The sequence below is a fragment of the Aulonocara stuartgranti genome (assembly GCF_965226115.1).
Source record: "Aulonocara stuartgranti genome assembly, chromosome: 7".
In the NCBI taxonomy this organism is placed as follows: Eukaryota; Metazoa; Chordata; class Actinopteri; order Cichliformes; family Cichlidae; genus Aulonocara; species Aulonocara stuartgranti.
Window position 1 is genome coordinate 41,757,315 of NC_138945.1, and position 27,842 is coordinate 41,785,156.

General features: G+C 41.6%; 1 protein-coding gene across 5 annotated transcripts; it reads left to right on the forward strand.

The window, feature by feature from the left end:
• Nucleotides 1-75: 75 nt before the first annotated feature.
• tesmin (testis expressed metallothionein like protein) lies at nucleotides 76-26,107 on the forward strand. Of its 5 annotated transcripts, XM_082540809.1 has the most exons (13): nucleotides 1,114-1,375; nucleotides 1,465-1,500; nucleotides 4,628-4,966; nucleotides 5,136-5,226; nucleotides 6,108-6,191; nucleotides 10,996-11,125; nucleotides 12,363-12,391; nucleotides 12,511-12,569; nucleotides 14,956-15,027; nucleotides 16,203-16,305; nucleotides 16,827-16,964; nucleotides 23,884-23,987; nucleotides 25,574-26,107. In XM_082540809.1, the coding sequence occupies exons 3-13, from the start codon at nucleotides 4,629-4,631 to the stop codon at nucleotides 25,755-25,757; spliced, it is 1,332 nt and encodes a 443-aa protein (XP_082396935.1). In that variant the 5' UTR covers nucleotides 1,114-1,375; nucleotides 1,465-1,500; nucleotide 4,628; the 3' UTR covers nucleotides 25,758-26,107. The 5 variants fall into 5 exon arrangements, with proteins under 5 accessions (XP_082396932.1, XP_082396933.1, XP_082396936.1 ...); XM_082540806.1 differs by lacking the exons at nucleotides 1,114-1,375; nucleotides 1,465-1,500 and adding an exon at nucleotides 76-742; XM_082540807.1 differs by lacking the exons at nucleotides 1,114-1,375; nucleotides 1,465-1,500 and adding an exon at nucleotides 76-742 and having other exon boundaries at nucleotides 10,996-11,119.
• The last annotated feature ends 1,735 nt before the right edge of the window (nucleotides 26,108-27,842 follow it).

The following is a 27,842-nucleotide window of genomic DNA, read 5'->3' on the forward strand; positions in this document are numbered from 1 at the left end:
CACACTGAGTAGGAGGTATGTCTAGGGGTAGGAATGCTGGTTGCTATTATAATAAATACAATTTATAAACAGAGGTATGTTGGTTACATTATACTATAATAAATATGGTTTATTGCTGAAAAATCCTCCATTAAATAAACTAAAAAAAAACAACCCCAAAACAAACCAAAACTCTGAACATGGAAACTAAGAATTAAAACACTGGGAAACAATAAACTCACACTAGACAACAAGAAAACAAACCTGGGACTGAGAACTAGGAATTAGACAGGAGCACAAGGGAAACCACAGCAGTGAGGATGCACAACATGACAACAGACAGAGGAAAACCCAGGGCTCAAATACACATGGGGGTAACGAGGGCATGGGAAACGGGAGGGAAACACAGCTGGGACTAATCAAACATAACAAGACGGGGAGGAAGCAAAACTGAATACACTGAACATAGGACAAGGAACTATCAAAATAAAAAAGGAAACATGAGACCTCCACAAAGACACAGACCTGACACTGTGATGTGGAAATACAAAAGTAAATAGACGATCTCTTAAAGAACTGGTCGTTTATGCTGAAGTCTATTCCTTTCAGCTCCCTAACCGTGACTCTTCACCTGCTCCTTCTGCTTGAAATGGTCAAATTTGGCGACAATTGGACGTGGCCTCCGGGCCCCAGGCCTCCTGGTTCAGAGACAATGGACTATATCGAAGCTGATGTTCTTCATGGTGTCCTCTGGAAGCTTTAGGTGGGTCTGGATGAAGTTTTTAATAGTTTCTTCTGAGTCCTCTCCAACATACCTGAAAAGACAAGGTTATCTCTCATACAACGGGCCTGGAGATTGATGACAGTCTCCTTCATTTTTCTTATTTTCTTCACTGAAATGGGTGAGACTCCGTCAGGGATTTAAATTTCCGCTGTAAAATCTCCATCAGTGACAACACTGCGTTGAAGCTGGAAAATCACTTATCGATTAAATATTCCATCATCTTTACCTAACTGCCCATTTCTGTTTCGATTCTTTTATTTTTATTTTTAATTATTATTACTTTAAAGACCACCTGTGCATTAAGCGACCGATGAAAAGCCGAACACTTCCTGTATCTGTTTCAAACTAAAAGCCCTGTAGCCGTTCGCGGTAATAGAAGCCCTTCACTGTTCCTCAAAAAGCCTTTATTGTGAAACGGTTACTGGAATAAATTTCGGGAATCACTTTGAGGGCAAAATAAAATTGTGAGTGATAAAAGAAAAGAGGCAGTAAATAGATGTGTTGCACACCAGCATCGCTCATAAAGCCCGCAGTTCTTCTCCTTGAAGTAGGCTATGAGCGCAGCAGTCTGTCAGTAACGGCCACAATCTTTTTCACACTTGAATCCAAACGGTGAACACACGTGTAACTGATCGTAATGTATACATGTAGAACCGCGTTTGTAACCGTAGTAACGTCCGGTGTTCTGGCTGTCTTGAAAGGCTAGGTTAGGAGACCCAAGAAACCGCTGTAGTAAGGTAAGTATTCACAGTTATTTGTGTAAGTCACCAATAAGCTACATTGTGTGGTTAAAACTTAAAAATTAGTTAGCATTGTGTAACTGATTTATATTCAGGTAAAGATGTCAAAATGATTAATTATAAGTACCGTTAGGTTAACGGATACATTAACCTAGGCTAATCGGAATAACGTAACGTCTGACTTTTAATGAACCAGTTAACATTTCGAGATACCAGCTGAAGTAGAATGAGCTCAACGGCCTCTCATGTATAAAACGGATTCTCTTTACACCGCAGATATTTTACCGCAGAACACATTATAAATTTAAAAAGTAGGCTACAAAATAGTGGAAGCTCTCATCGGAGTTGGGGTGTGACAGTAAACAGGTGGTTACTCTAAGTGCTGAGTAAACAGAATTTGACTGTCTTGATAAATGTAGCAAATGCAGCGAGACAAACACAGGAACTATGACAGTAAACAGGTGGTTACTCTACGAACTGTGCTGAATTTGACAATATATTATCATATGTGACTGTGTAATGAATGTTGTACAGTAAAAATGAACAATAATTTCAGTCATTCTGAAATACTGTTGCTGGAGAATCGTGAACAAAGTTAAATGTTGTTCTGTTTATAAAAACATCTATGTTTCATTTTATGCTATAGTTTGTTTCGTGGTGTCGCAAAATAAGCTGTTTACGGCAATATTTTTTCATCGTTTTGATGGTCACTGTAGTGGCTATATTAATTTCTTAAAGTTCTCTCTTTCTCTTATATTTAATATAACCACACTACAGACAGACAAGCACCTGTTTTTATACGTTGTCATTAGCAACAACAACGACAGTAAAACCATCCCCTGTCCGCTTGTTTATTTTCAATATAAAACTTTCACAATAAAGCTCAAGATGCTGTTGAGTCTTTTCAAAATAAACTGAATCACATGAAAGAGTATGCAGAGTATTTACGGATGAAAAGCAAAAAGAGACTATTTTATTTTATTTCTTTGTTTGAGCAAAAAGAATCTTGACCGTCTCCAGTCAGTCCAGAATGCTGCTGCAAGGCTCTTAACAAAGACACGAAAAAGAGAGCACATTACACCAGTTTTATTCTCATTTCACTGGCTTCCAGTGCATTTTACAATTTGAAAATCATAGTACTGACTTTTAAAGCTCTGAATCATGATGCTCCTGCTTACATTTCCAATCTTTTAGAACCCCATGCTCCCTCTCGCAACCTGAGATCATCTAATCAAAGGCTGTTGGTCCTACAAACACGTTTTGAGACCAGAGGAGATAGATCTTTTAGAGCAGTGGCCCCCAGGTTGTGGAGTGCTTTGCCTCCATGTTTACGTTGCCTTGATTGTGTTTATTCTTTTAAACAGCACCTAAAGACAAATTTATTTAGATTGGCTTTTAACTAGAGTTGTGCTGTATGATCGATTGTGTTGTTTTATGTACATCTGTTTGACATTATTGTGATGCACGTTGTGGTTCTTATTCTGTGAAAAGTGCTATATAAATATCAGTTATTTCAGTACATTTTATCCCTACTTCCTGTGGGCAGCCTCCTCTTTTAGGCACCAGTACCTCACCTGTTCAAGTCTGCCCACCTGTGAATCTCACCCTGTTGTCCTGTCTCACAAAACCTTAAAATAATGACCCAGGAAACACATGAATTTGACAATAAATTTATTTTTAGCATTTCTCAATAAGACCATTAGAATAAAAGTTTTAAAAAAATTAGGTAATACAAATTAAAATTCTAGTAGTATTTAAACAAAAAATAATGTGCAAATACGAAACTAAAAATGGCTTCTGACAAAAAAAAGGATTTTATTTTCCAGTCCAAAACAACAAGTTTTCGAAGTTTACATTTAACGTTTTTTGTGAAATGCTTTCACATTTTTTTATAAAATCCTTGCTTTCGTTTTCTTCCATCGTGCTGTTTTGCTGTTCGTGCTATGTTCTTCGTTAGTATTGAGTGCAGTGTTGGCAGATGATATAGGCAATATTGCCCCCATAGCTTCCTGTAGTGTCGACAAATAGTTGCAGCCATGCTGTCCACCTTCTCTGTGTATCTCTTAAGCAGTAAGTGGATCTTTATTGTCTGGCTAGCTCCACTGACATGGGAAAATCCACCTGTTAGTTATAGTTTATTTATTTATTTATTCATTTATTTATTTATTTATTTATTTATTTATTTATTTATATAGCACAAACCTGTTAGCTGTAATGTTCAGGTTTCTAAAGCACTTTATAAATTAGGACTGTGTGAGGAGAATCTGTTTGGTTCACCAAACTGACAAGCTTGAGTCAAGCTTGAGGAAGCAACAAAAGCAGAATTGCAAATACAGCACGTCATCATCTCTGCTAAGAATATGCTGACGACCCCTCACATAAACAGTTTGTCACACAGTCCTCTGGCAAGAGGCTGCTGTCCATCACTTAAGCCTTATTTTATTGACTTCCTGTTTGACAAGAAGTCACTGATCTACACACACAGCAGATATTCTGTTTTTTCTTTTAAGATTCTTGGGTTTAGACATTTTAAAATACATATTATCACTCTTCAAGTGATTTAAGGAATATGAGCTTCTTCTGTGTAAACTTCAGCTTTCAACAGTTCTGCACTTTGACTTTTAGGTGAACGATTCAGTGTATTTCAGCTCATTTGAAAGTTATTTCACCAAATATTCAACAATGATTAAAAATTCAGCTCAAACCATTCTGCTATCAGCATTCACACTGCATTTTCTTCAGGAAATGCATCTTGTAGTTGGTTCTTAGTTAGCTAACATAAACTAATGTAAGTCTTTTAACCCCAATTAACCACCCAACCTGGTGTTGTTCTGCACTGACATAAAATACATAATTATAGTAAAAATATTCTAAAATATTCTAAAAACTTTAAGCGCTTATTTCTTAAATCCAGCTTCACAGACAGTGACTTGTATGTCGGCCTTTGAAAAGCAAGGCTTCAAGGTGTAAATGAGCCTATATACATGTAGTGTTTAACTGTCTTCAGATATATTATTAAAGCCAACTTGGCAGTTGAACTGAATCTTCAGCTTTAAAAATCCAAAATTCACTATTGATGTATTTGATGGATGTTTTATTAAAGCAGGTCTTTCTATTCTGCCAGGATGAATAGCCCTGCGACAGAGCTACAGCCACAGTACAACGAGGAACATGATGATACTGCTGATTCTTCTTCAAAAGGTTGCTGCTCTGAGAGACTCAATAATGTCTGTCCAATCTCAATAGAGATCCCCATTTGGTCTGGGCCTACTTCAAACATCAGTTTGCCAGGGATAGTTCCCAATCCTCATCACCATACTGTCCAATCAGAAATGTTGGACCCTCTCAACTTAAGGTATCATATTGATTCTTTCATTGATCCATATCAGTCGACTCAGTGTCAGCTGACTTATTCAGACTGCTTCCTGGAGCCACAGTTGAGCCAGTACCACCTTGTCAGTGGGTAAGCTTTACACATTATAGACACATTAAGTAACTAACTACTTTTGAACTACAATCAATTTTTTTGCTGGTGTGTTATTCAAAATGACTCTGATAAGTATGAAGATTTAAACCTTGCTTTTTATGTCTGGACCTTTGTGAAAGGAAAGTAATGTGTCTTGTTTCCTCAGCCCTGTGCCTGCTCCACCAGATGGCAGCCATCACAACTCAGTTTCTGCTTCTTGGTGTACCAATGAACACAGTCTCTACAGCATGATGCCGGTTAGTTCAATTAACCATTTTCTAGGATTTACTGTGAGTTAAGAAATATATGAAGTACTTTATTAACCAATATTTGGGTATATATTCCACTGTATGTAGCCTGTACCTCTTAAGTTGCACAAGCTCAGGGTTCTTCTCCACCACAAAGGTGACATTCCAATGTTCTGTGTAAATGCTGATTAAGCATTCACAGTATTGAGATCCAAATCACAAACACACACAGGTACACACGTGCACAAACGCATGCAAGCGTACACACACACACAAATATTCTGGTTCTTCATTGGAGATTCTTGAGTTTAGAAATGTAAAATACATAATTTAACTTTTCAAGTTATTTAAAGATGAGCTTTCAATATTTAATCAGATTTGTATTTTCAATTTTTTTCCATTTTCATTTGTCATTAGTCAGCTTTTTCTAATGTACATTTTAAAGATGTTCAGCTACTTTTCAACTTTGAAACTTCTTCTGTGTGAAGTTCAGCTTTCAACAGTTCTTCACTTTGGCTTTCAGGTAAATAATTCGATGTATTTCAGCGCATTCAACATTTCAACCCAGAGTTTTTGAGCTTTAATGAGCTTGAAATGTAATATTTGGTATGAGAATCTTTTTTCTATAATGTAGCCTGAACTCTGTTAGGAAAGCTTTCTCCTCCAGGCTTCTCGAAGGGCATTCTTCTTTGGATGTTGGCTGTCTTTTGTTCAATTCTCTGTCAAGATGATGCCGTGCTGCTTCAATGTTTTTTTTTTTTTGAGGCCCAGGCTCTGGGGATTCCAGTCTTGACTGACAGTGTTCTGTTGTGCATTTAAAAAATAAACTCTGGCTCCTTGAAAGCAAATTATAAACAATGCAAGACGTTTGTATATTTGTGTATTTTCAGGGTGAGTTACACAAGCCTTTTCCCATGGATCATCAACAGTTTCAGGAGGGATTGACTGAAGCCATGTCTCACATCACACACCCTGTAAGTTTAACAAATTTCTCTCTATTCACTAAGAAAGACTAGATTTCAGCAGGTCAAGTTTAATTTTGCATCCATGTACAGTGTTCCTACAGGGAAAACACTTTATCCCTGCCTTCTTGTATGTAAACTAAAAGAACATCACCAGATGTCAGCTCTCTATAGCCACACAGAATTTATTATGCTAATATGATTATTTTGTAAACAATATTCAAGCAATTTGCATGTAATTAACACACTGATAATTATGTATTTGTATTGTTGAATTATCTGTGGAACTTCTAGTAGACTGCAAGGCCTGTATTAAATATAATAATAAAAAAAACAGTGCAGACTTTAAGGCACAATGTTTTTGAATACAGGAATTTGCCTCATGTAATTTTCAGGACTCAGAAACACATTTAAGTGCTGTTAAAACTGCAACAAATATACTGAGCATGATTTTTTTCCCCCTCTATACCCAGTTTTAAGCATCAGTATCACATAATGTATCATAGCTTTAATAGTAAAACAGTGTGCACAATAGTGCTAGGTGGAGCCTCACCTCACAGTAAGAAGGCTCTTGTTTCAAACAGGCTTTACATCTCTTTCTGTTTGAAGTTTGCATGTTGTCCATGTCATGTGGTGCTTCCTCTGAGCACTCGAGCTTCCTCTCACAGTCCATAGACATGGTAGATAAACTGTTTAAAGTGTAAAGAATATGAATGCATAGATGTATGTGGCTCATTTTCACTTGAAAAACTGTCATGTCATGTCTTTGACCCAGCGTTTTCTGTTTTCTATTGTTGTGATATATTTTGGTGTTTGGTTCTGTTCTTCCTCAGTTAATGTTTAGTCATTTCTGTCTGTGGTTTTCCTCTGGGTAAAGTCCGTGTTTCTGAGGCTACGTCCACACATACACGGGTATTTTTGAAAACGGAGATTTTCCGTTTTCGTTTTAAAAAATAATCCCGTCCACACATAAAGGCAGAAATATAGGAAAACGCTGCTATGAACATGCCAAAGCAACAGGTGGCGCTAGATTCCTAACCGTGCAGAAATGTTGACCAATCAGAAGTCTAGAAGCCTCGGTGGGAAAAAGTAAACAAAGCTGGGGCATAGAAGCAGAACCGAGTCGTATGTGTGGAGGGACAGTAACTGTGTGTATATGTAAGCATTTAAACACTGCAGAGAGTACAATTAACAGTAACAGTATTATAGAAATTCATTTCACCGAAACAATAACGTGGCGCACAGGGTGACGTCAAAAAATGTGCACACCTTTGACCTGCATTTTCTCTGTTTTTCTAGTCCACACGTAAATGCAAAAACGGAGTTTTCAAAAATATCCACCCTGGCCGGAGTTTTTAAAAATCTTCGTTTTCAGTGACCAAAAACGCGTTTACGTGTGGACGAAAGGTGCAAACGCATAGAAAAATCTGCATTTTCAAAAATACCCGGGTACGTGTGGACGTAGCTTTAGTCTGTGTCTTTGCATGTGTGAGTTCCTGTTTTATGTTGTAGGTCTGCGTCTCCCGTCAGTGTTCTAGTTTCGCTTCCCCTTGTCTCGTTATGTCCAATCACTCCCAGCCGTGTCTCCCTCCTGTTTCCCATTCCCTGATTGCCCTGTGTGTATTTAAGCCCTGTGTTTTCTCGTGTGCATGGCTGGTTCGTCTGCTTATCTCCCTCCGTCGTCTCTGGTCGTCGCTCCCTGCATCTCTGTTTCTGGTTTGCTTTCTATGCTTAGTTTTCTCAGTTTAGGTTTTATTCAGTTCTGTTTTTCGCCACCCTCGCCTTTGTTGTTTGAGCACGTTCCTTCAAAAAAGCTTCCTCACCTCAGTTGTGCCGCATCTTGGGTCCTTTAATAATTCCATACAGCTCGCCTCGTGAACCGTGACAAAAACAGATCATGCTCAACAAAAAAAGAAAGAAAAGAAATTTAGATTATGATATCCAGTAAAATTGTTCTGATAGCAGTTTTTCCACAAAGCTTAAATATCTATCTCTGACCTGAAAATAATGAATTTGTTTATCTCTATACTGAGAAATGTTGAAAAATAATAATTAGGCCCTCTGTGAATCACCACCATATCGTGGTGGAGAGGTTTGTGTGTCCCAGGTTTCCCAGGAGCTATGTTGTCCCCCTGGTAGGAGGCAAATTGGTCCTGGATGAGGGACCAGGCAAAGAGCGATTCAAAAGACCCCTATTAGTATATGATCAAGGAACAGTTCACCCTGTCTGGGATAGGGTTACTGGTGCCCTGTCCTGGAACCAGTTTGGTGGCTAAGCCTTAGTTCATGGAGCCTGGCTGGGCACAGCCCAAAAACGGGACATAGGCCCATCCTCCTGTAGGCCCACCACCCACAGGAGGTGCCTTAGGGGTCGGGGACGATATGTGTGTCGGGCGGTGGCCAGGAGCAGAGGCCCTGGCAGACCAATCCCTGGCTACCAAGACTAGCATATGGAATATCACCTCTCTGGTGAGGAAGGAGCCTGAATTAGTGTGTGAGGTTGAGAGGTACCATGATAGATATAGTCGGGCTCGCCTCAACGCAGGGCTCCTGGAGATGGGCTGGACTCTGTCCCAGTTCTAAGTTGCCCTTGGTGAGAGGCAGCGGGCTGGAGTGGGTATCCTAGTATTCCCTCGGCTTGCTGCCTGTATATTGGGGTTTCTCCCGCTGGACAAGAAGGTTTGTTCCCTGCGCCTTCAGTTCAAGGAATGGGTCCTGACTGTCGTATGCACTTATGCACCAAACGACGGTTCAGAGTACCCAGCCTTCTTGGAGTCCCTGGGCAGTGTGCTTGAGGGTGCTCAACCTGGGGACTTAGTTGTCCCACTGGGAGACTTCAACGGTCATGTGGGCAAAAACAGTGAGATCTGGAGGAGCGTGATTGGGAGGAACAGCCTCCCAGATCTGAACCCAAGTGGTGTTTTGGGTTAAACAACTCCTTGGTGGCAGGGCCCCTAGGGGTGGATGAGGTTTGCCCTGAGTTCCTGATGGCTCTGGATGTTGTAAGATTGTCTTGGTTGTTATGCTTCTACAATATTGCGTGGAGATCAGGGGCGGTACCTCTGGATTGGCAGACCGGGATGGTGGTTCCCATCTTTAAAAAGGGGAACCCTAGGGTGTGTTCCAATTATAGGGGGATCACACTCCTCAGCCCCCCTGGGAAAGTCTATGTCAGGGTGTCGGAAAGGAGGGTCTTAGAGTAGAGCCGCTGCTCCTCCACATCGAATGGAGCCAGATGATGTGGTTCGGGCATCTGACAAGGACATCTCCTTGGCACCTCTTGGGTGGCTTCAGGGTGAGGTGTTCTGGGCATGTCCCACCGGGAGGTTGTCCTAGAGCAGACCCAGGACACGCTGGAAAGACTATACCTCTTGGCTGGCCTGGGAACACTTTGGTGTTGTCCCGGACAAGCTGGAGGAGGTGGCTGGGGAGAGGGTGATCTGGGCTTCTCTGCTTAGGCTGCTGCCCCTGCCTCAGATAAGCAGAAGATGCATGGATGGATAGATAGAAAAATAATTATGACCCATTTCCCATGTATTTGACGGCCTTTAACTTGGAAACTTCTCATATTATGAAAGTAATATTTTGCATCGCTTAGTTAAAGATATATAGACTAAAGTTATGATTTCATAAATAATCTTATTGTGATGTGAGGAACTGAAAAACATCAGAATAATATTTACTTGATTTAGCTGTGCCACAAGGCCCAGAGGCTGGTACGAGATATGGACCCAAGTGCAGATACCACACGGAGACAGTGAACAATTTCATAGATTTTATTTGCACAGAGGTAGGTGACAGTTAACTAGCGACAATCGCCTGAAAAGACACAGGGACTTGGGAGACGCAGGAGACAGTTTACTGGCGAGAATTACGTGAAACAACACTAGGGCTCGGAACAGGGATTCACGGGGGCGAGTGGTTCTGTAACACAGGAAGAGAGAGATTAGTGATCAGAAAAGTGAACCGAGCATCAGAAGGCTGGAGAAAGACTTGAAGTGATAGCTTACTCGCAGGTGCGGTAGTTTCAGGTTTGGGGGGCCAAGTGAGCAGCAGACTGGTGAATTATAGTTTGTTTCTCCAACCTGAGTTTGAGGAAGCTTTGAGACGGGCGGCAGGAGGACAGGTAGGTTAAGCAATGAATATTTAATTGGTGTGACAGCAAAGCGAGGGAATGGTGGTGGAGAATCCAGGGTGAGACTGAGGCTGGCTAAAGATGAACTGGTGAGAGTTATTGACACAAGGAAATGAGGTAAGTATACAATTGAGGAGAGATGTCCCCGCCAGGCTTAATTGCATTTATATCAAATGTATTTGTCTCAGGAAATCAGAAGAAAAACAAAGCTTTTGGTTACCCCTGTGACAACCACCTGTGCAAACTATATTTACTCCAGCACTATTGTTAAAGGATGTCCACACAAGAAACAATTTCGCTGTTGCACATCACATTGTCCCACATTTCACTTTTTGCTGAGGAGTGGTTGCTGGCAGCATTACAGGCTCTGAATGTCTAGGTAGCCCTGTAATTACATTTACTACGTTTTCTACACTTTCATGTAAAGCAGCAGTATCTTTCCCTCTGAGGATACTGTGTGGAGTCACTCTTATTGCTGAGAAAAATTCAACTTCAACTACTTTGTGTCACTTGGAGTAGCTCAATATTAATGGCTTTCTCTGGCCATGTTGCTTCTAATAATTTTTTGTGCCTGAATTCATTCTGAAGTTTTGTCTAATGTATAATGGTAAACTGAAGTTTTAAATTAAAATAGAAGTAATAAGAAATTTTGTTTGCTCTTATTATTTTATCACCCTATAGATGGTGTGTATGGTCAACGGAGGTGAGCACTTGGCGCTAGTTAATCCACACCAGCAAGGACCTGTGCTTCTTACCATGGAATCTGCATCAGCTCAAAGAAATGACACTCTAACTCAAGGGAAAGGTTATGGTAAATTTACGTACTAGAGGTTATAATATTGCTTCAAGTTTAGTTTGTGCCAGCCATAAGATAAAGTCTGACACATAAAAGAGCAAGTCTTAAACCTTGATTTATGGTTTTATCTGACTCATTTTAACAGGACTTCTTTTTTAACCTCCTCCTGAAAATAGTGACCTGCTATTAGCATTTTTAATATTAATCTTATATTGGCTTTCAAACAAGTTCCAGCCTAGATAGCTTCCAGCCTAGCTGGTATTTTGAGATTGCTTCCTCATCGCACAATTTTATTTTTATTGTATTTTATTTTTAAGAATTTACTACAGTCTTCATCTACTAATGCATCTCCAGAAATTTAATCAAAAAGCCTTTGGGGTTCCTTCATGAACACGACCCTGAGATGCTTAAACTCCTCCATTTGGGTTCCCAACTCATATCTGACCCAGAGTGGGCACTCCATCCTTTTTGATGGTCTGCACAGAAGTCCAATAACAGAGCACCACTTGTGTGTTCAGATTGAGCAGCCAAAGACAAGACTAGATACGTGGATGTTTATTTTATAAGTATTTTATTATGTCTGGCAATTGTCTTTGTATGTATATCACTTTTTTCATTCCGTGGCTGTATTTTTTCCATGACCTCTGGTCTGTTCTGTGGAAGTATAATCACTTTTATAGTATATTTAACGATCACCTGTACATTGCCACGAGAAAAATTAGCATTTTCAACAATCCATCCATTCATTTTCTTAAGTGCTGATCTCATTCAGGGTCTTACTGGCCACTAAAAGCACTTTAGATTATAGCTTCATTCTATATGCTTTAAACAATTTTTCTCAATTTATAATCATCAGTACCCACAGGAAACCCATATATTTACAGGGAAAATATGCAAGCTCCTCACAGAAAGGCCCTTGTCAGAGTTTAAACCAGGATTTTTTAATTTTTTAATTTTTTTTGCTGAATTTCCTTTCCTTGCAGCAAGAAGATAGGACTAAGTCATTTTCACCAACAAACCTGGACATAGAAAAAGAAAAAGTAGAAAATTGTGATTTTTAAACATAAAGATGTCATAATAGTTATTACAGATGTTGCAAGCTCAATTTATGTTCCTATAGTCTCTTGCAACACAGTTGTAACCGATAAGTGCCATAGCTGATTTTAATTTTTAAAAATCAGCTATGGCACTTTACAGTTGTTGATTAAATTGGGATTTCTGTAGATGGTGATTTTCCTTTTGTGTTTATCAGAAGTGACTGTACTGGGGACTTCCAGTCAGGTAGGAATTACTTAGAAATTATTTTTTCCCATTTTGAATGATCAGTTGATTAACTGAATTTCTAATATTTCATCAGTCATGTATTAAGTCTTTTTTTTTTATTTCCCCTGTACCACCAGACAGCTGGTCCACTATACGAGGCTCAAGATCAGACATTCAAAAAGCAGCTTCCCACAAGGTTAGGACTGTGAAACTGAAACCAAAGTGTGAGCATTGTGCTTAATATACTGACCAAGTAGGGGAAAAAAATCAACAGTAACTGCTGTTGTCTTAAAGGTCCAATAATGCACATATGTTGTAGAATCTGTAAACTGTAAATCTAACTTGAAAGGCTGCTAGTACCACCCATTTCAGAGAAAAGATTTGAATGTCTGATAATTAGCCAAGAGGAAGCCGTGAGGCTCATTCCCTAGAATACACAACAGCACAGACCTGAATGAGACACTGTGGCTTCTACCTTTCTCATTGAGCACTCGGGTTAATGGCTTGAGCATATTAGCAGTTTACCCTTTAGTTAATAGGCCAGGTTCACATTTCATTGTCATTCTGTTTATTTACAGCTGGAAAAGAAAAATATAAACAGCAGAGCAAATTTAGTGTAAATTTGCTCTGTTAAAATACTCTGTAAGTGAGTGTGAAGACTAGGAGAGAGGAAAAATCTAACAGACAGCATTTATACAACATGCCTCATGGAATTATGCAGCGAAGAAAACATTGATAAATAACTCTAAATATGTTTTATATGTTAGATTCCTGAAAGTAGCCACCCTTTGCTTAGTTGAGAGCACTGCAAACCCTTGGCCTTCTCCCAATGAGCTTCATGATGTAGTCACCTGAAATGGTTTTCACGACACAGGTGTGCCTTGTCAGCGTTCATTTGTGGAATGTCTTGCCTTCTTAATGGGGTTGGGACTATCAGTTGTGTTGTGCAGAAGTCAGATTGGTACACAGCTGACAGCCCTAACTGTCAGCTGAATTCATATTATGGCATGAAACTATCTGCAAAGTAAATAGAAACGACAGTCCATCATTACTTTAAGAACTGAGGGTCAGTCATTCCAGAAAATTATGCAAACTGTGTGTCCCCAATTGCAGTCACAAAAACCATCAAACTGTACACGAAAATGGCTCACATGACTCACAAGGCCAAGAGTCACCTGTGCTGCTGAGGATAAATTCATCTGTTACCAACCTCAGAAATCGCATGTTAACTGCATCTCAGATTAGAGCCCAGATAAATGCCACACAGAGTTCCAGGAGCAGACTCATCTCTACATCCACTCTTCAGAGGAGACTGCACAAATCAGCCCTTTATGGTCAAATAGCTGCTAAGAAACCACTACTAAGGAAAAGCAACAAGCAGAAGAGATTTGTTTGGGCCCAGAAACACAAGGAATGGACATTAGACCAGTGGAAATCTGTGCTTTGGTCTGATGAGTCTAAATTTGAGATCTTTGGTTCCACCTGCCATGTCTTTGTGCGATGCATGGTTCCCACTGTGAAACATGGAGGAAGAGGTGTGATGGTGTGGGTGTACTTTGGTGACACTGGTGGGGATTTATTCAAAATTGAAGGCACACTGAACCAGCGTGGCCAGCACACCATCCTGCAGCGACATGATGTTGGACTATCTTTTATTTTTGAACAGGACAGGGACCCCAAACAAACCTAGCTGAGTAAGGGCTATTTGACCAAGAAGGAGAGTGATGGAGTGCTGCGCCAGATGGCCTGGCCTCCACAGTCACCTGACCTAAAACCAATCAAGATGGTTTGGGATGAGATGGACCGCAGAGTGAAGGCAAAAGGGCCGACAAGTGCGCAGCGTCTCAGGGAACTCCTTCAAGACTGTTGGAAAACCATTTCAAGTGATGACCTCACGAAGCTCATCGAGAGAATGCCAAGAGTGTGCAAAGCAGTAATCAAAGCAAAGGGTGGCCAAAACATGTAAAGTATGTTTTGAGTTATTTCAAACTATTTTGTTTACTCACAAACTCCATATGGGTTCATTCTTAGTTTTGATGCCTTCAGTGTGAATCTACAATGTAAATGGTCACAAAAAAAGAAAAAACATTAAATGAGAAGGTGATGTATGCTTAATCATTCAGGTAAGGAAATCCCAAAAAGGTTGATTCTGTTCATCTGCACGTAGCGTTTTCAGTGGGAGAAACTTTTTGTCACTCATCCGAGTGACTTTTTCAGTCTCAGCTGACTGCAGGTTTCCCCAGTGAACCAGGTTGGGTCAGCTGATGGACAGAATAAACTTTTTGGCATTAAATGAGAAGGTGTGTCCAAACTTTTCACTGATGGTGTACTTATTAGTGTTAATTAGCCGACTAATGACACACTAGAATTATATATGCCTCCCTGGCTTCAGCTTAGATTTGTCTGTGCTTCATTTACATAAAGCTTGTGTGTGCGTCTATGTGTGTGTGCACACTGTCATACATTTTAAAAAAAAATCCTTGAATTCCTTGTTATGTTTTGTTTTTTGTTGTTTTTTATTTTTACCAATAGTATATGTATATTATTTAATGGGAATAAATTCTTAATTTTTACCCTTATAGAAATGTTGGCATGTTTTGTGACTCAAAGTCCAGGAAGCCCTGCCATTGTACCAGATCACAATGCCTCAAACTGTGAGTAGACATCATACTATTGCTTTTCTACTTCAAAACAATGTCACTAAACACTAGAAGATTAACCAATAACTAAAATTTAACACTAAAATGTTGTTCATGTGGCTTTAAGAGTTAAGAGGGCTGATGACAATTTTCATAGTATGAGATTATTTTAAGTATTGAATTTGTAATATTAAGTATTATGCATGGATTCATTAAATATGGCCTGCCAAAGATATGAAAAATAAATCAAGTCACTCTCAGGGGGTTGGGTGGGAGTCACCGATAAGATGTGCTTGATGGTAATTTATTACAGGCTCATTGTGCTTTTACAACAAATGTAAAGGACATTTGCATCATGTGATTACATACAAAGTCTATGCAGTGAGGCGAACTGACACTAATTCACATGGGGCAACGCAAATAAAGCCTAATCAGCATTCACTGAAATTGATCACTTTTGGTGAAAAATTTGCTGTATACTCTACATGCCTGTGCAAGCCCACAGTGGGTATTTGTGGGTAAACCATGGGGCTCTGTGGGTAGGGTGGGCAGAGCATCTCTTAATTTAGTTTGGCTTAATTTACTTATCCAACACAGGTTTCAAGTGGGTGTATCAAAGCGCAAAACTGGGTTTTCTATGAGAAAGGCTATAGTGGGGCTTGTCCAGAGGAAACTGTACACACACGGGAGTAGTTCACCCACATCTACTCTCTGTGGGCCGGCAAAGGTATTTTTACCTGCACATAATACAATATAAAAACTTGCAAATTTCTATCGGGATAGATTTGCGGGAACGTACAAAAAAGTTGAAAAACCTGAGGATAAAATATGTTTGCTCCTGAAAAAAATGACTAGAACAAAGAGCAGGGACACGGGAGGGAAAACCCAGAATTTAAATTCTTTCTTTTGGCTGGCACCACATGTAAAACGCCTGGACATGGCCACACAGATTAGGCCCAAGGGTCTCCAACATGACTGTAACTTAAGGTGAAACTATGCTTTGAAATTTGTGTCATTACATCATAACTGAGCATTCTCTCCTAACCTTAAACCAAGTCTTCACCTTAAAATGTTTGGATTTGCATGAAGTTTTCCCTCCAGTTGACTGTGTAATGTTACTAACAGACACTTACAAATTACATTTTAAAGGTAATTGTTGTTTGATGTGTATTTCTGTGTTTCTCTTTAAGCTACTGTGAGTGTTTTTCCAATGGAGTGATGTGCAGCAACTGTGACTGTTCTAACTGCCACAACAATGCAGAGCATGAAATGAAGCGTCTCAAGGCGATTAAGGTTGGCAGTGCTTTTTGAAAACATGGTCAAGTCAAAAACCCCATTAATGTTTGTGTGAGTTAGTTTTAACATCTAAGAAAATAATGAAAAATCTGTACGTATACTGTATATGTCAATGAGATGCCAGATGGATTGACTGGTATTAAAATTGGCAGATCTGAACCCAAGTTGAGACTTAGTTTAACACTTTCTTGGATGGAACATTTCTTCTTACGTATTGATATTCTTATCAAGCAATCTAACCATTTTTGAAAAGTCGTCAAAGTGCTTAAAGCATATTTCCAAGACCGGGAGCCTCATCCACAAAAAGTAGTATCAGTACAACCAATGTTGTACAACCAATGTGGTATTTTTGGAGGTGTGCACCTCCAAAAATACAATTTTATAAACTGTGTTGTTTCCACCTGGAAATTGCAGTATGTAGATGGTGTGTGTGTATGTATGTATGTATGTGTATATTTTGCTTAGCTTGTGCTTCTTTCTTATTCTAACCATAAGATACCCATATTGTCATTATGTAGTGGTGTTTAGGTCATAACCCAGATGCCTTCAGGCCAAAAATTGCTGGTGTGAAGTCAGGAGCAGTCAGAGGTTGGCACAACAAAGGCTGCAACTGTAAACGCTCTGGCTGCCTTAAGCGCTACTGTGAATGCTATGAGGTACACACATACATAAAGAGTACCATTGTAATGGTCCCATAATCATAAAACAAGTTGCGTGTTTAAATGTGGAGGTACCTTTTTCAATCTTTCATGTTGGTGAGAGGGTATATCTGCTTGAGTCAAAGTCACATACACAAGGCACATGATTCTTCTAGTGGATGGCTTAGTTTGACATACCTACCAGCACAGTTATCCATAAATCTGCATGTGCACTGTACTTACTACCATGTCATGTGTCATGTCAGTCAGTGGTATTTTTCACTCTCACTGGTAGTCCCTTCACTAACTTGCCTGGAAATAGAGAAAAATCTCTCTCAGGTCCTGCCCACCATCTCCTCGCCTTCAGTTATTTTGATCATTCTTACCAGAAGTCATGAAATGTCATTCATTTTCTGTGGTCTCCGGTTGCCATATATCCTCAGTGTGGGCACAGGAGAAATTACTGGACTTTTTTTTTGTGGTCATTTTGCCCCACCAACACAGTGGATTTTGAATCAAACAATCTCAATGTGATTGTATTGCAGACGTATTTAATCTATTGCATTCGTCTTTAACAGTTCAGTCAATAAACACTAATGACCCAGTTCCACTTGCAGCCACATGTGGACATACCATGACATCACCTCCGCCATGTTTGACAAATGATGTGATATGCTTCAGCATTCAGTCTTAGAATATACCACATTGGCCTCCTAAAGTTTTTGCTCTCAATTTCAGACACTTCCTTATATTCCAATAAAAAGCTAGCTTATCTCTCTGAACCAACTGCAGATCGTTTATCTACCTAACCTGGAAATGAGAAGGAAACAGAGCCTCACCTGGCCTTGAAATTGCCTGTCAGGCAATTATCCAATTACGCCTGAAAATGGAGACTATGTAAAAACATGGCTCTAATTATTAAGCAATTCACACAGTACTTTTGTGAAACTATTTGAATTAAAATCTTGATGTGATTTAAAACTCACTGCGATAGTGTAAAGAGCCAAAATTACAAAAAATGAGTAATTATCCAAAAACTTAAGGACCCCATAGTGTATATTTGTCATATGAAGGCTGTGTGCAGGCAGGAGTGGTGGTAAGGAGAACCCAATGCGCAGACACTCAGAGGCAGAAAGTAAACTCAAACTCAGATTTATTGCTAGATGGCAAACACAGAACTAGCAAAACTGAGAATACAAATACTAAACTGAAAATAACAGTAACACGGGCGGGCCACACAGCAAGATGAGGGTCAATCACAACACGAACAGATGAGAACACAGGGCTTATATAGAGGGAGCAATCAGGGAATGAGAGACAGGAGGGAAACACAGCTGGGGCAAATCAGGCCTAACGAGACAAAGGAAGCGAAACCAGACGCATTAACATGAGGCACGGACTTTCAAAGTAAAACAGGAAACATAACACAGAGACGCAGACTTGACACGGGGATAAAGCAGACAGGGGAGACAGCAACTATGGATCACAGACAGAAAACCAGAACACTACAACTCTAACAAAACCCACACAGAGAACCTAAACTAAGAATAATCGTATAACCCATAAGGCAAAGCTAGACTATAATGAAACAAACAAAATCAAAGAACCAAAAACACAAAACACTGGGTCGACGACCCAGGCACCCTAACAATATTGTTTAACCATATATTCCTTTTTTTTTTTTTTTTTTTTTTTTTTTCCGCCTGTCCCATTTGGTTCTTTAGCCATCAGAATTGTTGTCTGAAGACCAACAAGGATACCCAATGGATTTACTTTGCCAAATGGATCATCGTGGCATTGCCGTATTGGTCCATTTGGTCGATCTTTGTTTTTATTATTTATTATATTTTATTTACAGATGTTACAGACGGGACAGACATGAGTGAGAGATAGGAAAGGGAAAAAGAAAGAGGAAGGAAAGGAAAAACAGAAGGGGAGAGGGACAGTGAGAAAGGGGGGGAGAAAAAAAATAAAAATCTCCTGGATCACCTGTTGAGAGAAGAATAGAAAACAAGCAAAAAAAGACAAAAAAAAAAAAAAAAGAAACAAAGCAACATACTAAACACAACACCATCGCATTAATCTAGCTAAGTGTAAACAGCAGTAAATACTAAATATTCAATGTTGTTGTGCAGCACGCAGGACAGATGTGCTTCGAGGTAGCAGCCAAGAAAGGTGTAATTTGGGTCTACGAGCAGTGAACACCCGTGTGCATACCTGTGTGGATCAGCGCGCTTGTATTCCAAAGGTTTCTCCATGTAACGATCTGCTAGGGAGTGTGGGGGGGCCACAGCCCCGTCCTCCAGGGTGTGAAGCAGGTATGGAGGAGATCAAAACTCCAGACATCCAGAGGCCCCCAGAACACAAGAAACCATGGAAGACCAACAGAGGGGCAGCCGCGCCACTGTTCCAGTAAGAGCTGAGGAGAGTCCCAGATGAGGGTTCACTCAGCAGCCGCGGAGCAGAAGCCAGGGGGAGTTGCAGTGACGCGCCCGTGAGCTCCGCCGGCCGCCAGCTGTGCCTGAGTGACCGAGCCCCAGGCCGAGAGGCCGGGGGCACCCCACCCCCGAAGGGGCCCGAGCGAGCCCCAGGCTCCAGGCCCCGATAAGCGGCCGCCAAGGAGTGAGCCGGTGTGTACCTGGACGCCCACCCCCAGACACAAAGAACCACCAACGCACCGACACCTGAGGGAGTCCGCCACCGGCAGGGGAAGTGGTGGTATTCCTACAGTACTTTATTCCGTACACTTTATCTAGCTCACATATACAGCCACTTTAGAATAAGTATTTTACACAACATGCATTTCTTTGGTCTGTGGGAGGAAGTTGCAGTACCACACAGTCACAGGGAGAACATGTGAATTCCACACACAAGACCAGGTACGGTTTGAGCACCCTTCTTTCCGTGAGATAACATTGCTAATCGCTACTCTACGCTGCCGCCAAAGTACTTCTTCACCATACAATCTAAGATATATCTACATCTGCAGATGTGATGATATAATTACAAAATCAGTCGCTGGCCTGTGACCTAGGGTGTCCCGGTGCCAAGTGCACTCATGAATACGCATATGCCTGAATGTTGTGTAGGTTATGGAAAAAGCTGTGATTACTACAGGAGTCCAATAACAAAACACCATTCATATTCAGATCGATAATCACAGTCTCGAAGCCCCCCACCCCCTGGACAACTGAGTCAAGACAGGTTCTAGAACCTAAGCCAGGGATCACCAACACGGTGCCCGCGGGCACCAGGTTGCCCGCAAGGACCACATGAGTCGCCCGCGGGCCTGTTCTAAAAATAGCTCGCCATAACAACTTACCAGTAAGCTGCATCTATTTTTATTTATGATAAGTGCTTTAAATTGATTTAAAGACCAAGGCATTTTCCTTGGGGGGCTCAACCCGGGGTAGCGGTCATGTCCGGTTAGGGGCTCTGTTGGCTCTCAGGTGACTGTTTCCTCGCGGCTGCGTGCAGCGGGGCTAGGGGAGGGTCTGTGCTGACGGACGTGGGTTACTGACCTGGTAGCCTGGCTGCCCCTGGGTGGGTCCGGGATGGGCGTGAGGTTCTGGGGGCGCTCCGTCTCTGGGCTGGGACCCGGACCGGGCCTCGGGGGCTTGGGTCCTGGTTGGTGTGTTGCCGGGGTTGTGGGCGGGTGGGTGCATGGGGGCCCAGCCCTGGAGCGGGGTGCCGCCGGTGCATCGAGCCACCTGGGGGGCTCTTCAACTGGTGGGGGAGATTGTCACATCTTGCAGGAGCTTTCCTCTCTTCAGGAGCTCCCTCTGCAGGAGGGGGAGATACAGGAGAGGTGGAGGAAGATCTCAGCCTGGGTGTTTATTGTCTTATGTAGTCTGGAAGATGAGTGGATGGTGGGGTGGGTGCAATTTTCTCTGTGGTGGGGTTGGGAGGACTGTCCCGGGCTCTGTGGGGCCGGGAGGCGCTGCTGCGCTGGGCCCCGGTCTGGATGGGCCTGGGCCCCCTTTCCCTGGCGGGTCGCGGAGTATGGGGGTGCCTACTGGGGTCAGCGGGGGAGCTGGCCCTAGGGAAGGGTCACTTGCCCCTCCCTCCCTTCCTTCCCTCCCCATCTCCAGCTGCCTCCCTCTTCCCGCTCCACCACAACCACCCACACATGCAGGACCTTGGAGTAGGGGTATGTCACCAGGGTGCAGAGGAGGCTACCCCCCCCCCTCTGTCCCCTTCTGGCTGCCTCTGCCTCAATTTTATCCCACAACTTAGACATTCACATTACTCACACTCTCATTACACATACATATAGGATCTTGGGGGTGGGCACGATACACGGAGTCCAAAGTACCATCAGGGTGTACACCCCACCCCTGGCATCGTTGCCCACCTCTCAATTTTAAATACACGTAGACATTGAGGGCTAGCAGGAGGGACCATGTGCTTACCTGCTGCTCTCTGGCAGGTAGCTCCAAGCCCTCCTGGGTTTTAAATGCACCTTAGAACACACATGCATCAACACTACAATGAGCGGGTGGAGGGAGGTTTGGAGTCTTCTCTCACCCCCATTCTCTGCGACCTGCTGGAGCGGGGGGGCTAGGAGGAGGAGTTGGCCGTCCGACTGCGGTCTGGAGTGTGGAGCCTTCCTCCTGCTGCAGAGTCGGGGCGGTCTGCCTCCCCCCACCGTAGGGAAAAGGGTAACACCACCTGGGTCTGGGTGCAGTTCCCCCCTCCAGGGGCAAGGGCACCTAGACCCGGTTTGTAGAGTACGCTTGGGGAGTGTGATCGTGTGTACAACGTCTCTTTATGTCTGTCTCCACGTTGGTTGAGTGTGGAGTAAGTGCATATGAGAGCATGAGGGTGGGAATGGATGTTTGTATCTGTGTGTGCCTGTATGTCTGTGTCTATATGTCAGGTTGGGTGTCAGGCGCCACCTCTCTGGGGACATCTCAGGCCCTCCAAGGTTTGGAGGCCTATCTCCCCCTACCACCACTTCCCCTGCCAGTGGCGGTCCCCCTCGGACATCGGTGCGTTGGTGGTTCTTTGTGTCCGGGGGTGGGCGTCCAGGTACACACCGGCTCACTCCTTGGCGGCCGCTTATCGGGGCCTGGAGCCTGGGGCTCGCTCGGGCCACTTCGGAGGTGGGGTGCCCCCGGCCTCTCGGCCTGGGGCTCGGTCACTCAGGCGCGGCTGGCTGCCGGCGGAGCTCACGGGCGCGTCACTGCAACTCCCCCTGGCTTCTGCTCCGCGGCTGCTGAGTGAGCCCTCATCTGGGACTCTCCTCAGCTCTTTCTGGGACAGTGGCGCAGCTGCCCCTCTGTTGGTCTTCCTTGGTCTCTTGTGTTCTGGGGGCCTCTGGATGTCTGGAGTTTTGATCTCCTCCATACCTGCTTCATGCCCTGAAGGACGGGGCTGTGGCCCCCCCACACCCTCTAGCAGATTATTACATGAAGGAACCTTTTAAAAAACAAAAAACAAGCGCGTCCATGCTCACAGGTGTACACACGGGTGATCACACCCACAAACTACACCCTTTTTGGCTCCTACCTCAAAGCACACTGTGTTCTGTTGATCTTATGTGCTGCACAATAATGTTTAATATTTAGTATTTACTGTCATATTCCCATATATCATTGTGATGTTGTTTATTCTATTACTCTTGTTCTCTTCTGCTTGCTTTCTTTTTTCTTTCTCAGCAGGTGATCCAGGTGATTGATATATGCATTTTTTTTTCTCTGCCCGTTCTGTTGGTTTTTGTTTTTTGCCCTTCTCCCCCGTCCCTCTTCTCAGCTGTTTCTCTTTCCCTCTTTCTTTCTCCCCTTCTTTCCCCCAGTCAAGTCTGTCCCGTATTCAGTAAGTGAAAATAAAATAAACAATAAAAGGTGAATCAAATGGACCATTACGGCAAGGCTGGGATGGTCAATTTGGTAAAGTAAATCCGTTGGGCATCTTTCTTTGCCTTTAGACAACAATTCTGAGGGCAAAAGAGCCAAACGGGACAGGCAAAAAAAAAAAAAAAAAAAAAAGACCAGATGAGCATCTTCTCTGTGCATTTACAGAGAAAAAAGGTGCTGCACTTTCCCTCTGTGCAGATGGTGCTGAAAGACAATGCTTCTGCATCTGAGACTTTTGACAAAGTTGCAGAAAAGTACACTCAAGTCATAAACTGACTTGGTCAAGAGTTTGAGAACAGGTTTTGTGACCTTGATCAGCTTGAGCCATGTGTCTCATTCGTTTCCAATCCTTTCATGAATGTGGACACAACATGCATTGCTGAGCAACTAAGTTCTAAGTTGATTTTTGTATGTTACATACATACAAAAATAATGTATGTCACAGTGCATGATTTGTTAAAAATTGTTGTAATTAATAATTAATGATATTCATCTATGTAAAGACACTAATTATGTTAATTATTTTTCACCATAATTATAAAGAATGCAAGTAGGAAACCAGGTAGGAAACAGATAAATATCAATATGCAACGCTTTATTTCTATAAATCTCTGCAAGTATTTACATTTTCAAGTGATCACTTCTACAACATTTTCACTTACCACGATAACACATAATTAAGTTAAATTGAGGAAATTTGGTATTTGAGAAGTGTGTGACAAACTGGTAGCCCTTCATATTAATCAGTACCCAAGAAGTAGCTCTCACTTTCAAAAAGGTTGGTGTGACCCCTGACCTAAGCTGTGCTGAGGTGAGCTTGATCCAGCCACTACCTCTGAACCTTGCACTACCGCTATCAGACTTCTTCACCACCATTGACATTCCATGTACCTGTTTTGGCAGCCCCCACAACTGACTATATTATTTTAATGATATTATGCTGGTTGTATTAATGTCAGTTTGGGTCTTTGCAGATATTTGGCTAAGAATTACATTACCTTTGAAGCATAAGTACGAATACCAGTGATCATGAATCAGCTGTTAAAAAATTCACCTATATTTGTTTGATTTGTGTTTAGGCCAACATCATGTGTACTTCCGGCTGTAAGTGTGTTGGCTGTAGGAACTATGACGCAGGCCCACAAACTGGCTCCAAAGACAAGATTGTCAATGCGAAGGACAAGTGAGTCATGAAAGTATTTCTTTTTGATAAGCCCACACAAGAAAATCATACAGAATTGGTATGATTAGGCAAACATAATCTCAAACCAGGGTGTGAAATAGTGTCATTGTGTCAACACAGAGATACATAGGTGTCTTTTACGGTTAGTGTGTGAACAAATTGGAAGTAACACTCTTTTCACTATGGCCAGTATCAGTGTATCAAAGCATCAACACCAGAGACACCTTATGCATTTCTCAGAGACCAGACAGCAGTTGGTGTCAGTTGTTGCAAACACAGGTGTTGTACCATGCTGCATCACCATGCCTTTTCATCAGAGTTTAGCAATTAGTCTAGTAATCAATAACACAGGACGCTTAGCCACATGAGAACCAAGGATGTTCACTAAAGAGGTAAAGTAAAATTGTCATTTTATATGGGGGAATAACGTATTTTGAATATTGTTTAATGCTAATAAGTTGCTACATTTGGGCTTAGTGTTGGCGACGTTCCTGAACCTGGAGCAAATTCTCATGTGATAACCTCACCAACATGTGTAGCTTTGCTCTTAGGTTCAACACTGCTTCGGGATATCGTGTTGCATATTCACCAGAACTAATACAAAGCGGTATCTGAGTGCACCCCAGTGAAATGGCCCAATGAGGTCCATGCCAATATGCACAAATAGGACCTCCATTAAAGGTAACAGGCACAAAGCGCTTTTTGAATGGCCGGCTGGTTAACCAGCTGACACTACACGCACCATCGCTGCACGTCCACGCCCTGCTCAGGCCAACGGCCTCTACTGCGGCCTGAAAACCATCCAGAAGAGGCTTTGGGGTGTTCCCCTACCCACATCCTGCAGAGCATCATCACTGGTGCCAAGGGGGAGTAGCGGCAGAGCAACCAGATTTTCCAGCACTTTGGTCTGCCGCTCAGCCTGGTCCTGCTTAAATTAGGCTTAAAACTTTGCTTTTTGCTTAAGCATATAGTTGTGACTGGATCAGGTGACCCTGAATCCTCCCTTTGTTATGCTCCAATAGGTGTAGGCTGCTGAGGGATTCCTATGATGCACTGTTTCTTCTCCACTCACCTCTTTTCACCTCTTTTCTCTATGTGTGTATATATATATTATTTGTGCATTTAATCATTACTAATTAGGGTTAAACTCTGGCTCTTTTCAATAGTGGAGCTTTTGATCTATCTCCTTCTGTCCTCCGATCTAATAATCAGAAGGTTGGTGTTCGATCCCCGCCTGCTCCAGACTATATGCCAAATAAGCTTAGGCAAGATACTAACCACAAGGTACTCATTATCCATTTGAGTGTGAATGTTAGATATCAAGCACTTAAATATGTTCTCTCACACTACTGCTGGAGCAGAAAACTTTATGTTAACAAACAGATCAACAACCTAAACAACTCTGTTTAAGTTGTTGATCGCACTAATTCTATGAAAGTGGTACTCATCTACTTACAATTAGAGGTATTTATGGAGTTTTTTTTTAAATATTTCTTGAATTAACAAGCCCATTTATTTATTTATTTATCTTATTAAAAAAAGATACCAGAGTACTCATGTCTGTGAATGTTTGTTTGTGTGCTCAGGTGGCCTGTATCGGTGATAACCCCAGCTGTACTAGAGGGTGTAGGTGACTGTCTTTTTGCTCAGGCTGAGATGGCTGAGAGAGACACTCAGAGCCCTGCCCAGGCTGAGCACATGGTCCTGTGTGAGTTTGGACGCTGTCTTTCTCAGATTGCTAAAACCATGTTTGAGAAAAAGACAAACTAACACTTGTACACTGTAGAGATGGGAAAAACCGATTGCTTGCAACTTCAGAAAAGTAGACTTGGATGATCTTTATCTGTATATTTACAAGTTGTAATCTCTGGTTTCTGGAAGCTTTTACTGGTCAAAGTGAAATTTGAATAACTTTCTGAAATGTTTGTTGTTAATGTAAATTCATGTCACTGTTTCCTTTTCTTATTTTAAGCTTCAGATTTAGCTTTCAGAGTTGTTACATAAGAGACATGTTTATCTTTTTTAATTTGTGTATTCTTGTGTTATTTATGTTGTTGTGAATATAGGGCAATGTTTCTATTTATAAATTAGCCTTGAGATAATAAAGATATTCTTTGATATCTGGTACGTAGTGTGGATTTATTTTCTTACCAGTCTGAATAATCCTGTGTGGATAATGGTGACGAAATCAAAGCCTATTTGTGCTTTAACAATATTTTTGTTCTACATTTTTAACTATAAAATAATTCAGGAACTCTTTAAAAAGACAATTTAAATTAGTGATGGCCCATTTGAAGCTCAGGTGCATGTGTCAAAAAAATCAACACACTGCTTCAGAAACACTGCCGAGGGTTGGTTCGTCTGAACAGTCAAGTGATCAGTGATGTCCAAAACTTCCTGATTCAGTGGTTTATGAGGAATTGAATCATTGGCGGGATGTGTGCTGTGTTTCGATGGTGATTTTGTGTGAGAGACAGTCAACCTAAGCTAAAACACAAAACTCATGAAAGTCTAGAAAATAACATATTCAGGAACCAGACATCATTATCTTACACTTTCAAAAATAAGTCCAGAACAACAACTCTGACCCAGGGTCCATGACGAGGGTAATCAGCAAACTGAACAAATTAGACCTTATCAGATTATTGACTGATCACCACACTAAATTTCCTGGGATCAGCATAGAAATTGTTGTGATCAGCTGTCAAATTCAGCACTGAGACACTCACACTTTGAAGCTGGATTTAAGAAAAAAGTGCTTAAAGTTTGTAGAGGAAGTATAGCACTATTATGTGCTAGTAGCGAGAGTGACATCACCAGGTTGGCTGGTTGCTGCTAATATAACTGCATTAGTTTAAGTTAGCTAACTAGAGAGTACGATGCCGAAGTATAGCAACAATAAAGTCATCTTTATCTCTATGTCTGTCAGGGTTCATGGGTTGTTGACCCAGTGTTTCAGTTTGTTCATATTCACTGTTTATTTTCCATGTGTTTCCTGTCTTACTGTGTTAACCACCTGTCTACGTGTGTTATAACACAGGAAGCAGAACAAGAGATAAGTTAGATTAAGTTAAGCTGTGTACTCACCAGTCTCTTATCATCATCATCATTAGCCTGTGTATTTAAGCTCTCAGTTTCCCTCAGTTCATTGTCTTGTTATCGTCAATCCCACGTGCCAGTTTTCCAGTTGAGTTAGCTCACCCTTCAGCCAGTCAGTCTCATGTTTTGTTCATCCTGCCTTTACATTTAAAAAATGTGCACATCCTTCACCAACCTCTGTTTGGGTCCTCTCTTCTCCACATCCACACCACAACGCCTTACAATGTCTACTTTAAGCCAATCTTCTGAGCTGTTTTCTTTTCCCGATAGCAACTAGATCTGAAAAAGAAAGTGTTACACACATTGAGTCTGCAACACTGTCCAAAGAAATAATCAGCTTGTGTGTAAATAAAGTTTAGGTAGTTGTGGTGGCATATAAAGCCATATAAAGCCATTCCTTTCAGATGTACATTTACTATAATGTTTTTTTTTTGTTTGTAACACTTCAAAGACACCTTGAACCAGTGTCCAGTCGATAGCACGTTCGCCTTCAGTACACCCAACCGAGCCACTGACTTGGACAATCACCGGGTCTGGACATGGTGTCTGCAGAAATGCTGCAGAAATGCTCAAGCACGGCGGACAGCACCTGGTCAACGAAATTGCAAAATTACCTCTTTTCATGTGTCACACACACATGAAAGTCATGAAGTCATGCATGTATAACATTTAAATCTCCAGTTTATTAGAATGTATGAACTGAAAATTAGGGCCATGGACTCAGATAACGAATGACACAATAAATGATAATGAATG